General features: G+C 31.0%; 1 protein-coding gene across 2 annotated transcripts in view; it reads left to right on the top strand.

The window, feature by feature from the left end:
- The window catches only part of LOC114342975 (lysosomal alpha-glucosidase-like), a 55,217-nt gene that overhangs the window by 21,000 nt on the left and 20,760 nt on the right, over positions 1-13,457 (top strand). For both annotated transcript variants that reach the window (XM_050651795.1, XM_050651796.1), the window contains exons 7-9: positions 374-612; positions 700-942; positions 8,325-8,644. In XM_050651795.1, the coding sequence (XP_050507752.1) occupies positions 374-612; positions 700-942; positions 8,325-8,644 (802 nt within the window). The remainder of the gene's footprint in view (positions 1-373; positions 613-699; positions 943-8,324; positions 8,645-13,457) is intronic.

Below are 13,457 nucleotides of genomic sequence, written 5' to 3'. Positions count from 1 at the left end.
ATGAATATGGCTTTTATCGGAAAACTAAATATTCGATAAGAACGACGCGCTCTGATAATTCATAGCCAACACACGTGCGCAGTATTCAACTATATCACCCCATGATAAAAACTTTTTCTGCAACACTGAGAACTATCCTGAAGTAAATAACATTAACACGAAATTTGCATATGTTATAACGACGCGCGACGTTCGGGAACTACTCAGTACGTTTCGATGCATGATACATACAAATTTGACGCATAAGCATTTCAGTACTGTTTATATTGCTGCATACTGTAATAATCTACATTTGGAAATTTGTCTTTGACACAAAGAAATAGTAGTCTGCACTCAGTAGCAGTATAATGTTTCTCATTTAAATTATGTTTAGATGTCATCTTACAACCGACTCCTGCAATCACATTCAGAACAATCGGAGGGATCTTTGACTTCTATTTCTTCTTGGGACCAACACCCAGCGACGTCATCAGTCAATATACCGATCTAATCGGTAGACCTTACATGCCTCCGTATTGGGGTCTGGGATTCCACTTGTGCAGATTCGGCTACAAAACTTTGAACAATACTAGACACGTCATGCAGAGGAATATTGATGCTGGAATACCATTGGTGAGTCTAGTAATGCATTTAAAAAAATTTAGGTTACTAATAATTTTTCTCTCTTTGAATGATATCTTTAATTTGTTTTTATTTTAGGATACCCAGTGGAACGATCTGGACTATATGAATGACAGCAACGATTTTACATACAATCAAGTAAATTTTAAAGACTTACCAAGTTTTGTAAGAGAGTTGCATTCGAGAGGAATGCATTACATACCTCTAATTGATCCAGGTGTTAGTGCCAGTGAAAAACCAGGTACCTATCCACCCTATGATGTAGGAATAGAAATGGATATCTTCATCAAGAACTCGAGTGGACAGCCTTTCGTAGGAAAGGTAACAATCTAAGTATCTCTTCTAATATTCTGTGTATTCCATTTTGTATTATTCGCAAGAATATCTTTAAAACGTGACTCATCGGACTTATTGTTCTCGGCAATCACTGCAGGTCGTTGCACGATGGTTCTTTGGTATTGTGACAAAAGTTGACTTGAGAAAATCAGTTGGTAATATTCCCGTGTCATAAATTCTATTAAAGGGATCACGCAGTGCTTTAAATTCATCTCTTTCACGTCATCGGGGCCGAGTGCTTTTCTATTTTTTGTCATTTGTATTGGCCGTATAATTCCACTGTGTTATTGGTGGATCGTCTTTGGTGGAGTGTCCTATTCTTTCACATTCAAATAATTCAGAAATGTAGTTTTTCCATACTCGTTTCCATAACTGTTCGTGATACCTTTTGAACAAGGTATCATGTTTCTTCTCATAGTTTTCGATTTCATTACATTCCTTTCTATGACATTGTCTTTTCTTATTTCTTATATTCTGTCTGATTACTGCGTGGATTTTTTTTCTGACTTTTCTTCTTAGGTCCATGAGCTTCATTATCTCATCTGTCATCCACCCTTGATTTAATTTTTTTACTGTACTATTTCATGTTTTTAGTGCACTCGATCTTGTTTCCTGTATTCCTGAATTTTTATTCCCTTTCAATTTTCATCAATACCTTCCTTCCTCTTTGCTTGATACCTACTTTATGTTTATTTTTCTTCTAATATGCTGGATATTTTCTTTGTGACGGTATTAAGTGCCATATGCCCTATTAATAGTAACTGTTTTCTTTTTGTCTTGTAACGTTTTTCAATCTCTGGCTGATATTTTATATCAAAATATTGTCATCTGTCGATATATCTGCGCTTGAATAGGTTTTTACTGATGTTATTGAATTTCTGTACCATTTGTATGCACTTTAAACGGTAGGAGTGAGAGAAGCACATTTGAAACGACATAGCGATATTAGGTCCGAAATATCTTATCGAAAATAGTAATAGTGAAATAGTGAAATGAATACTTACTGTTTTCATTTGATATGTCGTCTTTTTAGCATTGTATTAAGACAATCAAATGGCGAGTTGATTTAAATGGCAGCTTACTATTTTTATTGGGAATAAGCCACAATTTTACTTTAAATTAAGTTTATTTTAATGTTTTGATTTCCACTTCGGAAATTGTTCTCAAAATACAAAAACATTAATAAATAAAATTTATTAATAGAAGAAATAAAAAATGTAGTATATCAAAGTGTGTAAATAATTTATTTCTTTAGCTGAGCGCTTTCGACATAAACGTCATCATCGGAGCTAATGCTAAAATAAAAAAAGAGGTCTTGTAAGAAAAAGAAGTACAAAATTCTTTTTTTACTTACGTCAATTGTTAAAAAAGTACCGCTACAAAATTGAGGTGTTAACATTTGCATCTTGTGAAAATAAATTTTGGTTGGATATGCCATGTCCTCCGTACAACCCCAAACAGCAAAAACAGAAAAACGGCCACATTACACGTTACACAAACACAAAAAGAATTTTTTCATGGTATAGGTATCACCCATCCATTGTTGGCCTAGTAGAAACAGCTGACTGACAAAGTCGGATATTTAAATCTGCTTTTATCTGTTCTGCGTTGACGTATGACATCTGACATTAAATTCTGAATATTTTTAACATTTTTGAAAGAAAAATTAAAAATTTTAAAAAAATTTAAATTGATAAGGAAATGTACCTTAGATGTTTGTACTAATCAACTAATAAATTAATTGATAGCATGATTGATTTTAAGACTAATTGGCTCAACATACATACACACCTTGTCAGATAAAAAATAAAAAAAGAGTGTGTGTACTTGTGTACACACGTAAGAAGTTATACTTCTTTGTCGTCATAAAAAACAGTTTCTTTATATACCTCATACAAAATCGATAATATTTGATATAAGATGGTTATATTTTAGGTTTTAGATCATGCAGAACATTCTATAACTTTTCTTTCGTAAAATTAATAACAAAAGTTATCATATTTGAAATAACAGAAAATAATGTTGATGATATATGCCGAGAAAAATTTTTAATTTCTTTTTCAATTAGAAGGATGTAATTGCATATTAGAATATAGTTCTAATTCCAATTAACTGTTCATAATAACAATGTTCAATATTGTAAAAATAAAGCTACTTTTCTCTTGAGTGAAATTCATATTTTTTGACATACCCTGTGCAATACCCATAAAAATTTACTATCTGATGGTTGAATCAGAGATTCTAGATATTGCAGAACCTTTTATGTAGAACAACTATTTTTCGTAAAATGAATAATAAAAAAGTTTTCCATATTATGGTTCCAACTTACAGGGACATACTGTATATTATGACAAAAATATTTTTAAATCTGTAGGCAAGTCAAAAGTGTAAACTCAACCTTAATTTAACAAGAGTTATAGTCGGTTCGCTAAACTCAGACACAACTGGCTAGTGTTTTTAGTAGATATTTTTTTTTGTTTTTGGCCAATTTTGCGAAAATTGGCAAAATTACCAACTATTTAGTAATTATTTTCTTGCCAACTTTACAAAATTGGCAAAATTACTTACTAAATTCACTAGCCATTTGTAGTAACACTGGTGGTACTCATTATTTTCTTTTAAAATATCATACAATATATTATTTACAAAAGTATATACAAATCCCGTATAATATCCCTACTTTATAGCATTTTAAATATCTTCCGTAAGTCCAAACGGTGAGTTTAAATTTTTTTTTCAAGGCGTCCAACTTTCTTTGAAGTGAAGCTGAATTGTTCAAATATAAAAAAAACTCTCCTGCGGTGTTGTCCGTATGAGATGATATGCCAGTCTCTAATGCATCATTGTCCTCTATGTTTACTTTTTGATTTATCTGTATAGCCTACAAAAAAAATTAATCCAATTTAAATTTTAGATCACAACTACACCTGATATGAATAACATTGTAACTCCACTTATAATGTTTTCAACTATTGCTTAAATTATTTCTATAAAGGACAACTTTCATTTTGATCTAAAAACTTTTATCCTATCATGTACCGAAATATAAAGTTTTTTAATAAAATAACCTCATTGTAAGTGCAAATTTTGAATCACTCGGTGGGAAAAACTTTGTAACCAATGTTACAATACTATAAATTTCTATTATTGATGAATATTTTTATAAACACATTGTAACATCTATATAATTTACGAGTGAACTAACTTCCACTGTTATATCTGATGTTCACAGTGGATTACATGTTCAATTACAACAGCGGAAACCCCTTCCTGCATCAAAGGCATTAGTTTTATTATTAGATACGTCTGCTAAGGAAAAATTTCCAAAGAAGAAAAATCTTGGAAAGGAGAGACAAAGAGGTGTTTCCAAAATTAATATTTTGAAGAAACTGAGGAACTCTGACCAAGAATACACCAGAAAAACTGTAAAATTAACGTAAATGAGAGAATTGGGACCTCGATGTAACGATAAATGTAACATTAAATGTAAATCGAAATTATATAAAAAAAAGAATGACTCAATTCATTTAATAATTTTTGGGCAATAGCTGATCATTATAAACAGAGTGATTTATGTAGAGTTTGTAGAGAATACTTATGCAGATATAGTCCGTCCGCTATAACTTTTCCCATACGGTATGAATCATTTTCAATCAAAACATAAATTGAAACGAACATCGATGTGTATATACATTTTGTATACTGTATACTATATACTACACACATCGGCATACGTTCCACTTCCTGTTTTGACTTAATTTGATTGAAAATGAATCGTACCGCATGGGAAAAGTTGTAGCGGACGGACTATTCTCAAACAATAGAGAAAAGTTAAATGAGTCCACGTAAAACTGGTAAATATGAATATAATTTGCAGTTAGCAGAACACTGACCCCAAGTTCGTAAGAAACATTTTTGGATACTTTACCAGATAATATATGGTTAACTACGCTATTCAAAAAAAGTGGCATTGCAGCTCGACTTAAATCAGAACCATTAATGCTAACAACAATGTGATACATGAAAGCGAAAAGCTGAGGAAAAGTTATAAAATATGGATTAAGCAAATTGTAGCTGGAGCATCACATGAGCTAATGGTTTATTGCATATAAGGAGACAGTCTGCAGTTCTGCTGCAAGAAGTTGCAGCTAAATAGAACATGTACATGCAATTTTTTCTGCAATTGTTATATATAACACATATTATAATTTTCTCAATAATCTAACCTTTTTAATCTAATATCTGATAACTCTACTTAAAAAATCACATTTAATTTATAAAAACAACATAACCTAAAATTTATGGTTAGGTCAAAGTTTCTGTCTATTTCATCTTCATGTCAGCTTATGCAATTACTTGTACCCTGTAATCATTTTATTGCAGAAATCTAGTTGCAAGTTGCAACTGATTGCAGAAGTTCTTGCTGCAAGAACTTGTGCTATAAATTTCGCAATTACTTGCAATGTGTAAAGTGGCTATGTTCAAATGTAGGAACCAAATTTTATCAACTTATTTTTAAAACACTTACCAGTAATCATTGACAGTAATAACTGGATTCTCCGATTCTTTAGTTTTGAATAAGTGAGATCGTAAATCGTTCCGGGTTGATTGATGTTATCCACAACAGTTCTCCACACTCTACCTCTTCGAGCGAATAGGTTATCAGTAATTTTACGATTGAAAATCGCACTCACACAGTTTGGGCTTCCACAATGGCATGCAACATGCATGTTAATAAGTCCAAAAATATAATATGAAAACTATTTAAAAAGGCAGTATAACAACCACTCTATATTATTTATCATTCAACGACATAACCAAAAACCGTCCAAACCACAGCTATGCTACAGCTGTAGCTGTCATATTGGATAATTTTTGACATGTCATTTGAACATCCAACCAATCAGAACAAAGGTATAATGCGCATGCGCCCGGTCGCTAGGTTTTACCATATAAAAATTCAGCCTCTATCGCCGGTAAAGAAGTATAACTTCAAAAACAGGAAGTAATGAGGAAGATCAGTTTGTAATGGTGAATTCTCAAATTCAATATTCTAGGAGATATTAGATCATTGAAATTAAAGATTGAGATAATATTAGATTGTTGTTGTTATTCATCTTTTGTAAATTATGTAAGTCACAAATTATCTCACATCTAATATTATCTCAATCTTTAATTTCAATGATCTAATATCTCCTAGAATATTGAATTTGAGAATTCACCATTACAAACTGATCTTCCTCATTACTTCCTGTTTTTATTTTTTATCTGACAAGGTGTGTATGTATGTTGGGCCAATTAGTCTTAAAATCAATCATGTTATCAATTAATTTATTAGTTGATTAGTACAAACATCTAAGGTACATTTCCTTATCAATTTAAATTTTTTTTAAATTTTTAATTTTTCTTTCAAAAATGTTAAAAATATTCAGAATTTAATGTCAGATGTCATACGTCAACGCAGAACAGATAAAAGCAGATTTAAATATCCGACTTTGTCAGTCAGCTGTTTCTACTAGGCCAACAATGGATGGGTGATACCTATACCATGAAAAAATTCTTTTTGTGTTTGTGTAACGTGTAATGTGGCCGTTTTTCTGTTTTTGCTGTTTGGGGTTGTACGGAGGACATAGCATATCCAACCAAAATTTATTTTCACAAGATGCAAATGTTAACACCTCAATTTTGTAGCGGTACTTTTTTAACAATTGACGTAAGTAAAAAAAGAGTTTTGTACTTCTTTTTCTTACAAGACCTCTTTTTTTATTTTAGCATTAGCTCCGATGATGACGTTTATGTCGAAAGCGCTCAGCTAAAGAAATAAATTATTTACACACTTTGATATACTACATTTTTTATTTCCTCTATTCATTCAAGTGTGTACAAACTTATCAGTCTTTCAACGAAATTTATTAATGTTTAATAATACAACGGACTAAGTTAAATATGTACAGTTACGATCATTGAATAGTTTACAGGCTTCCGTATCTAGGAGCCAATTTTTTAAATTTTTACCTCGTTTAAACCCACCTTTTACGTCAAAGTGACGTTAACAGTGGTGTATCTACAATAGGTTGATTAAAATTAAAAAATCAAAATAATATAAAAAGAATGTGTGTGTACTTTGTACGCACGTAAGAAGTTATACTTCTATTATATGATTTCAACGAAATAAATATACTTTCAACAGATTATTTGTATTTTATTTAAAGATTAAACTAATTTTTACTTACTACTTTCCAAAAATTTTTATTAAACCAATACCAAAAATAAAAAAAATTAGAAAACACACAGATTCGAACCGGGGACCTCTCGATCTCCGGTCACACGCTCTACCACTGAGCTATACTCCCTTTGACAGGTTACAAGATTTCTCATACATACTGACAAATTTAATAGACCAAGTGAAGTATACAAAAATACTTTAAACTTACTATTATTATAAAATATCTTATTCCCGAGGAAGACAAATCCAAAGACACAAAAATTATAATAAATATATTTACTAAAAACACTAATAATATATTCTTTTCAGGCACACCTTATTTGCGCTACATAAAGATGTGAATAATACCATACTGTCGGTGTGCGCATGCGCCCGGAAAAATAAAAATTCACCCTTGTGCCTAAAGAAGTATAACTTCAATAATATATTTTACAAAATTTAACAAAATGGATAGTACAGAAAGAAGTTTTTTGAATAAAATGGATTATGGTCTTAATAGGTAACGAACATAGCGAAGTATGGAAAATATCCATTTTATTTTAAATCTATTTTATATTAAATAATTATAAACAGTGTTAAATAATAAATAATAATTTGTGTAATTCTACGTGCAGTGCAAATACTGCCCGGAAAGTTGTCTCTTCGTTATCTTTTTGAGCTCTGGCAAAAGGAGATTCTCTCAAATAATCTACTAACAACTCGTCCTGTTGATCTGTGGAGAACTTCTGCCCTCTTGAACATCCCAAACTTGCTATAGAGTGATAATTATCCCATTTTTCTTTGATTTTCCATATGCATATATGGCTCTCGTACAAATCTGCAGCAACTTTCCTTAGTGAACAACATTCTTCGAGTTTGGCAATTGCTCTTGCTTTTTGCATATCACTCAAATGCATTCTAACCATTTTGGAGGAGTTTGATATCGTTTTATTTTATTTTATTTTTCAATACTCGCGAAATTTTTGACAAGCATTGACTTTTTGAAATTTTTTGACTTTGACATTTACCAAATTCGTACGACACTACAATTATAGAGTATTACAATATAAAAATTAAGGTGTAAACTATTCAGTGATCGTAACTCTACATATATATAGTTTTTTGACTTTTGTTAAAAGTTTAATCCCTCTTTTGTCCAAAGGTGTGGAACAGAGTTTCTACCGTATGGCCCGACTTTACCAATCCCAATGTCGTAGACTACTGGACCTTGATGTTGAAGAACTTACACAAAGAAATCCAATTTGACGGTGCTTGGATCGACATGAACGAACCTTCCAATTTTCTGTCGGGCGCGTTCAACGGCTGCCCCAACTCGACCCTGGAAACGCCGCCATACTTTCCTGACATTGACGGTGGCGTGATCAACTACAAAACTGTGTGTATGAGTGCTAAGCAATACGCCGGCTTACATTACAATGTCCACAATTTGTATGGATTAACAGAAGCGATAGTTACTAATTTGTAAGTATTTTTTGATGTATTTATCATATAATAATTTATTATTATAGAAAGAATTTCTAAATTCATATTATTTGACACACCTCGTATAAAATTAACAAACTTGGATAACTGATGGCTGCATCTTGAGGTTTAGACCATGCACAGAGTTTTATGAAGAATAACTTTTTTTCCTAAAATTATTAATAAAAGAGTTATTACATGTCTAATAAATAAAAATGTTGTTCGGAATCGGTAATTTAGGAAAATTTCAGAACTTTTTTTTTTAAGTAGAAGGCTGTTATTGCATGTTTGAATATGGTTTTTAATTACAAATAACTTTTCATAATAAAATTTTTTGATATTTTGAAATATAAAGGTAGTTTGCTCTTGAGCGAAATTCATATTTTTTGACATACCTCGTATACCTACTGTTGAAAAAATTTGATATCTGATGATTGCATCTTAGGTTTTAGACTATGCAGAGCACTTTATAAAGAATGATTTTTTTTCGTAAAATTGATATTAAAAAAGTTTCCCATATGGTTCCAAGTTACGCAGACACCCTGTATATCATTTTTTACGTATATTGAGTATTTTTGGAGTTATTATTAAAAAAAATGAAAATTACGATGATTTTAAAAATTCTGATTTTTTTAAATTACATCTTTTTTTCAAAAATATGCCTTCAAAACCGGTCAAAATTGTTGGAATCATTACTTATGCTAATATAAATAAATTCTTGTAAGGATTACTATAAATTTTAATTTTTGTGGAAATGGCGTATGTTTTATTTTTCACTTTTTCCTAAAGAATTTGAAAGGGTTCTCTTATTTTAATTATAAATTCCTTAATTTTGATGCTATTAACTTCTTCTGGAGCTATTTAATAGGTATTCCGAAGTACTTGGACACGTGTTTAGAAGATATTTTTTATAAAATGCATCGTTTTCCCGTTATTTAAGACTTAGATTTGAGTACTCGTTGAAAAAAATATACATTCAATTACTCATAACTCACTTTGAATTAACATTAGTTTAGTTCTTTAAGTAATATAAGGAGTGTATTCAATTTTTTCTTCTTCTTCTTCTTCTTTTATATAGGCAGTACTGCCTGTTTTTCTTCAACGGTGCCTTTCATTCTGCCCCTAAGTTGTCATTCCATCTTTTCCTTGGGCGTCCTATACTTCTCCTGCCTAACGGTGACTTGTCCCTGGCTATTCTTACTATCCTTGATTCAGACATCCTGCTTATGTGCTCATTCCACTCTTCTTTTCTGTTCTTTACCCAGGTATTTATATTGTCTACTCCACTATGCGTCTGATTTCCTCACTTCTTACCCTATCCTGTAGTCCTTTTCCAGCAATCCTTCTTAATATCTTCATTTCGTTGGTTTCCAGATGTCTTCGTGTTTTGCTTGTATCTGGTCTTGTTTCGGCCGTGTAAGTCATAACTGGCCTAATAACTGACTTATATATTCGGGCCTTTGTTTCCAATCTTAGGTGTTTGTTTTTCCAAATTGTGTCGTTTAGGCATCCGGCCGTTCTACTGGCTTTAATTATTTGGTCTTTTACCTCTTCTTCGATATTGTTGTCGGCTGATAGATTAATTCCCAGATATTTGAAAGTCATTACTTGTTGTATAATTTGATTGTCTAACTCCAATTTGCATCTTATTGGTTCTTTGGCAATTACTAAGCTTTTTGTTTTTTGGACTGATATTTTCATATTCATTTCTTTTGCGTTAATGTTGAACTCGTGCAATAATCTTTGTAGGTCGTCTTCGCACTCTGCTACTAACACGGTGTCATCAGCGTAACAGAGTATTTTTATCTCTCTATTGCCCATTTTGTACCCTCTTTTTTTCTTCACTTGTTTTATTATTGCATCCAATATTATGTTAAACAGTAGAGGGCTTAGTGAATCTCCTTGCCGGATTCCTGTGTTTGTTTCTATGGATTCTGTTATTATTCCATTGACTTTCATCTCTATTTTATTTCTTACATATATGTTTTCTATCAGTTTTATGATATCCAGTGGTAAATTTTTCTCATATAGAAGGTGTATCACATCTTTTAATTGGATTCTATCAAACGCTTTCTCTAGGTCTATGAAACAGAAAAAGGCTGGTTTGTTATATTCTAATGATTTCTCCGCTATTTGCCTTATCACAATTTTTTAATATCTTCAATTTTGGTAATAATAACTTTTTTATAAAAGATTATAGTTTTTGAGTTATACCTGAAAAACAGCTTTAAAACATGCATTTTTTTAAGAAGGAATGAAATCTTTGATCTTTAATAACTCAAAAAGTATTGATTTAAATTAATAACTTTATATAACAAATTTTGCTTAGAATTTGTCCCTCTATCGATTTATGGTATTATTTTTAATAAAATAATTTTCACCTCCGAGAAGGGGTGGCATCCACCCCAGGGTAAAAACGCAAGTTGGCATCATGTCACCTTTGTTCCTTGAAGTATCCTCTAAGTACTCACCAATTTTCATGAAAATCGATGGGGGTTGAACGAAATCGGAGGTGAAAATCTTCAGTGACTGCACTATTTCCCAATACAGGTTGGCACTGTACACATAAAAAATCCAACCAATATTTTCAGAACATCCACATGTTTTCTAAAAAAGAGAGAGAGACAAAAACGACTACTTCCTCGAAAGGGTTAATCAACGATGGCCCGACTACTACCAGATTTACACCGATGGATTAAAACAAATTCGTACAGCTGCCACTTTTAACGGCTACACCACAAAATATCATGAATAGTTCAGATTACCCGATGAGGCAACGATAAATGCAGCAGAAATGTTTGCAATAAGTGATGTTGTGAAATATACAGGGTGAGGCAGATAAAGGGCCTATTAGAAATATCTCGAGAACTAAAGGTAAAATTTATGAAAATTGGAATGCAGGGGTTTTGAGGTGTGAACTATTTAATCAAAATATTTTGGTCTCTTTGCTACTTCCGGTTACACCGGAAGTTGATTGTTACTTCGTTTTTTTAAATGAGACACCCTGTATGTTTTTCCATTTTGGTTTCTCCTCGATTTCTTCTTTCTTAAAATATATGGTTTTGTAATATTATACAGGGTAGGTTAAAAGATAATTACGTTTTTTTATTAATTTCGTAGCAATATTCACACCCTGTAGAATTGTAGTACTTTGACATAATAAACTCTATTTATGTTCAGATGATTTTTAATATAGTGTATTATTGTTAAGAATTATTGGTATAGTAAAATTTTTCATTTTAGTATACAGGGTTGGTCGAAACTCGGAATGAGTATTTTCTGAGTTTTCTTAAATGGAACACCCTGTATTTTAGTATTGTAATGAAATGTTATTTTATGGTACTTTTTAATTTCTTAAGCATTTCCTATACCTAACTGCTTTAATATCTGAGTTATTGGTGATTCAAGCCAAACATTAATTGCAACACAAAATACGTGAAATTTTATTAGGTTGGCCGTGAAAATATTCAATCACAAATAATTTTTCGGAAATAAATACATATAGCCTAATAAAATAAAAAAAAGTCAAAATGTAAATTCGTACAAGTTGAAACAAATTTTATATCAAAGTTTAGGTGGGTACAGAAGATATTTTCGAGAAAGTATCCAAATCATACAAGGGGATCATTGTTTAAATAATTAAAAAGGGGTCATTTTTGCAAAAAAAATATTTTTTTAACTGCTGAGGTCATTCAATTACTAATGAAGGTCAACAGGATTACTTTCTGTAAAGTTGAAGGGCAAATCTTTCACATAAGACTTACTAAATTAAATTTGACCCCCTATTTATTTAAATAATTGTATATAAAACTTTAAAAACAAATTTGCAAAAAATTATTTTTAGCGTTTTAAATAAACACTATTAAATATCTTTTTTTTATAGAAGAAGTTGCGCTATGTTACTAGAATGAAGCAAAAAAAAATTGGTCGAAAAATATTTAATATTTTTTGAGATATTGAATTTGTTTATTAAATGTTACTATATTTTCAATTGCAAAAACGCGGTTGTTGCCAAAGAAATATTCACCTGAATAAGATCTGAATATTTTGATTTTTATCTATATTTTCGATAAATGTATTGATAAATTCAAATTTCAACGAAACTCCCCCCTAAAATGGCATTTAAAAATTATTCAAATTTGTTTATAATTTGTTTTTTTAATAACGTCGCAGGGACTAAGTATTTTGAAATGTCGTTTCGATAATTGGGTTCCTGGGAATTTTTTACTAATTAACAAAATTTTTTTGTCGTTTTTTCTTCTTCTTTTTTTTCTTGGAGTAATATTACTACGGGCCCTTTTAGGGTTAAATTTCATTAAGAATGTCGAATCTCTGAGTTGTAGATTCTAGATCTAAAAATATTAAGATTTAACTAAAATCTCTTAAATAAAATGTGGCTACTTACTGAGTTACAGGGTGCTTTACTTAAAAATTTAAAAATTATTGTTACCAAGTACTTTAAAACTATTTGACCTATCCTTATCATATTAGGCAGAAAGTGTGGCTATTATACACCCTACTAAATTGTGATTAGTAAACGTTTCTAGCTAGTGCCAGAGGCGTACGACAGGGGATAGTGAATGATTAACCCTTCCCAAATTCTACGCCACTGGGTGAATTACTATTTTAGCGAAATTTTTCGATTTTTCGAAGTACTTTGTATGTAAATAACTTTATTGGTATCGATAAAGTCATTAGTTTGCGAGATATTGGAAGTTTAAAATGAATGAATGAATGAATCACAATAACTATGCCGTTTCCTGTTTAACGTCCAATATCTCGAAAACTAATGACTTAATTGTTGCCAGTAGAG

Source organism: Diabrotica virgifera, chromosome 5 (assembly GCF_917563875.1).
Source record: "Diabrotica virgifera virgifera chromosome 5, PGI_DIABVI_V3a".
Classification (NCBI taxonomy): Eukaryota; Metazoa; Arthropoda; class Insecta; order Coleoptera; family Chrysomelidae; genus Diabrotica; species Diabrotica virgifera.
Note: the sequence above shows the minus strand (reverse complement) of the source record. Positions and strands in the feature narration are given on the sequence as shown.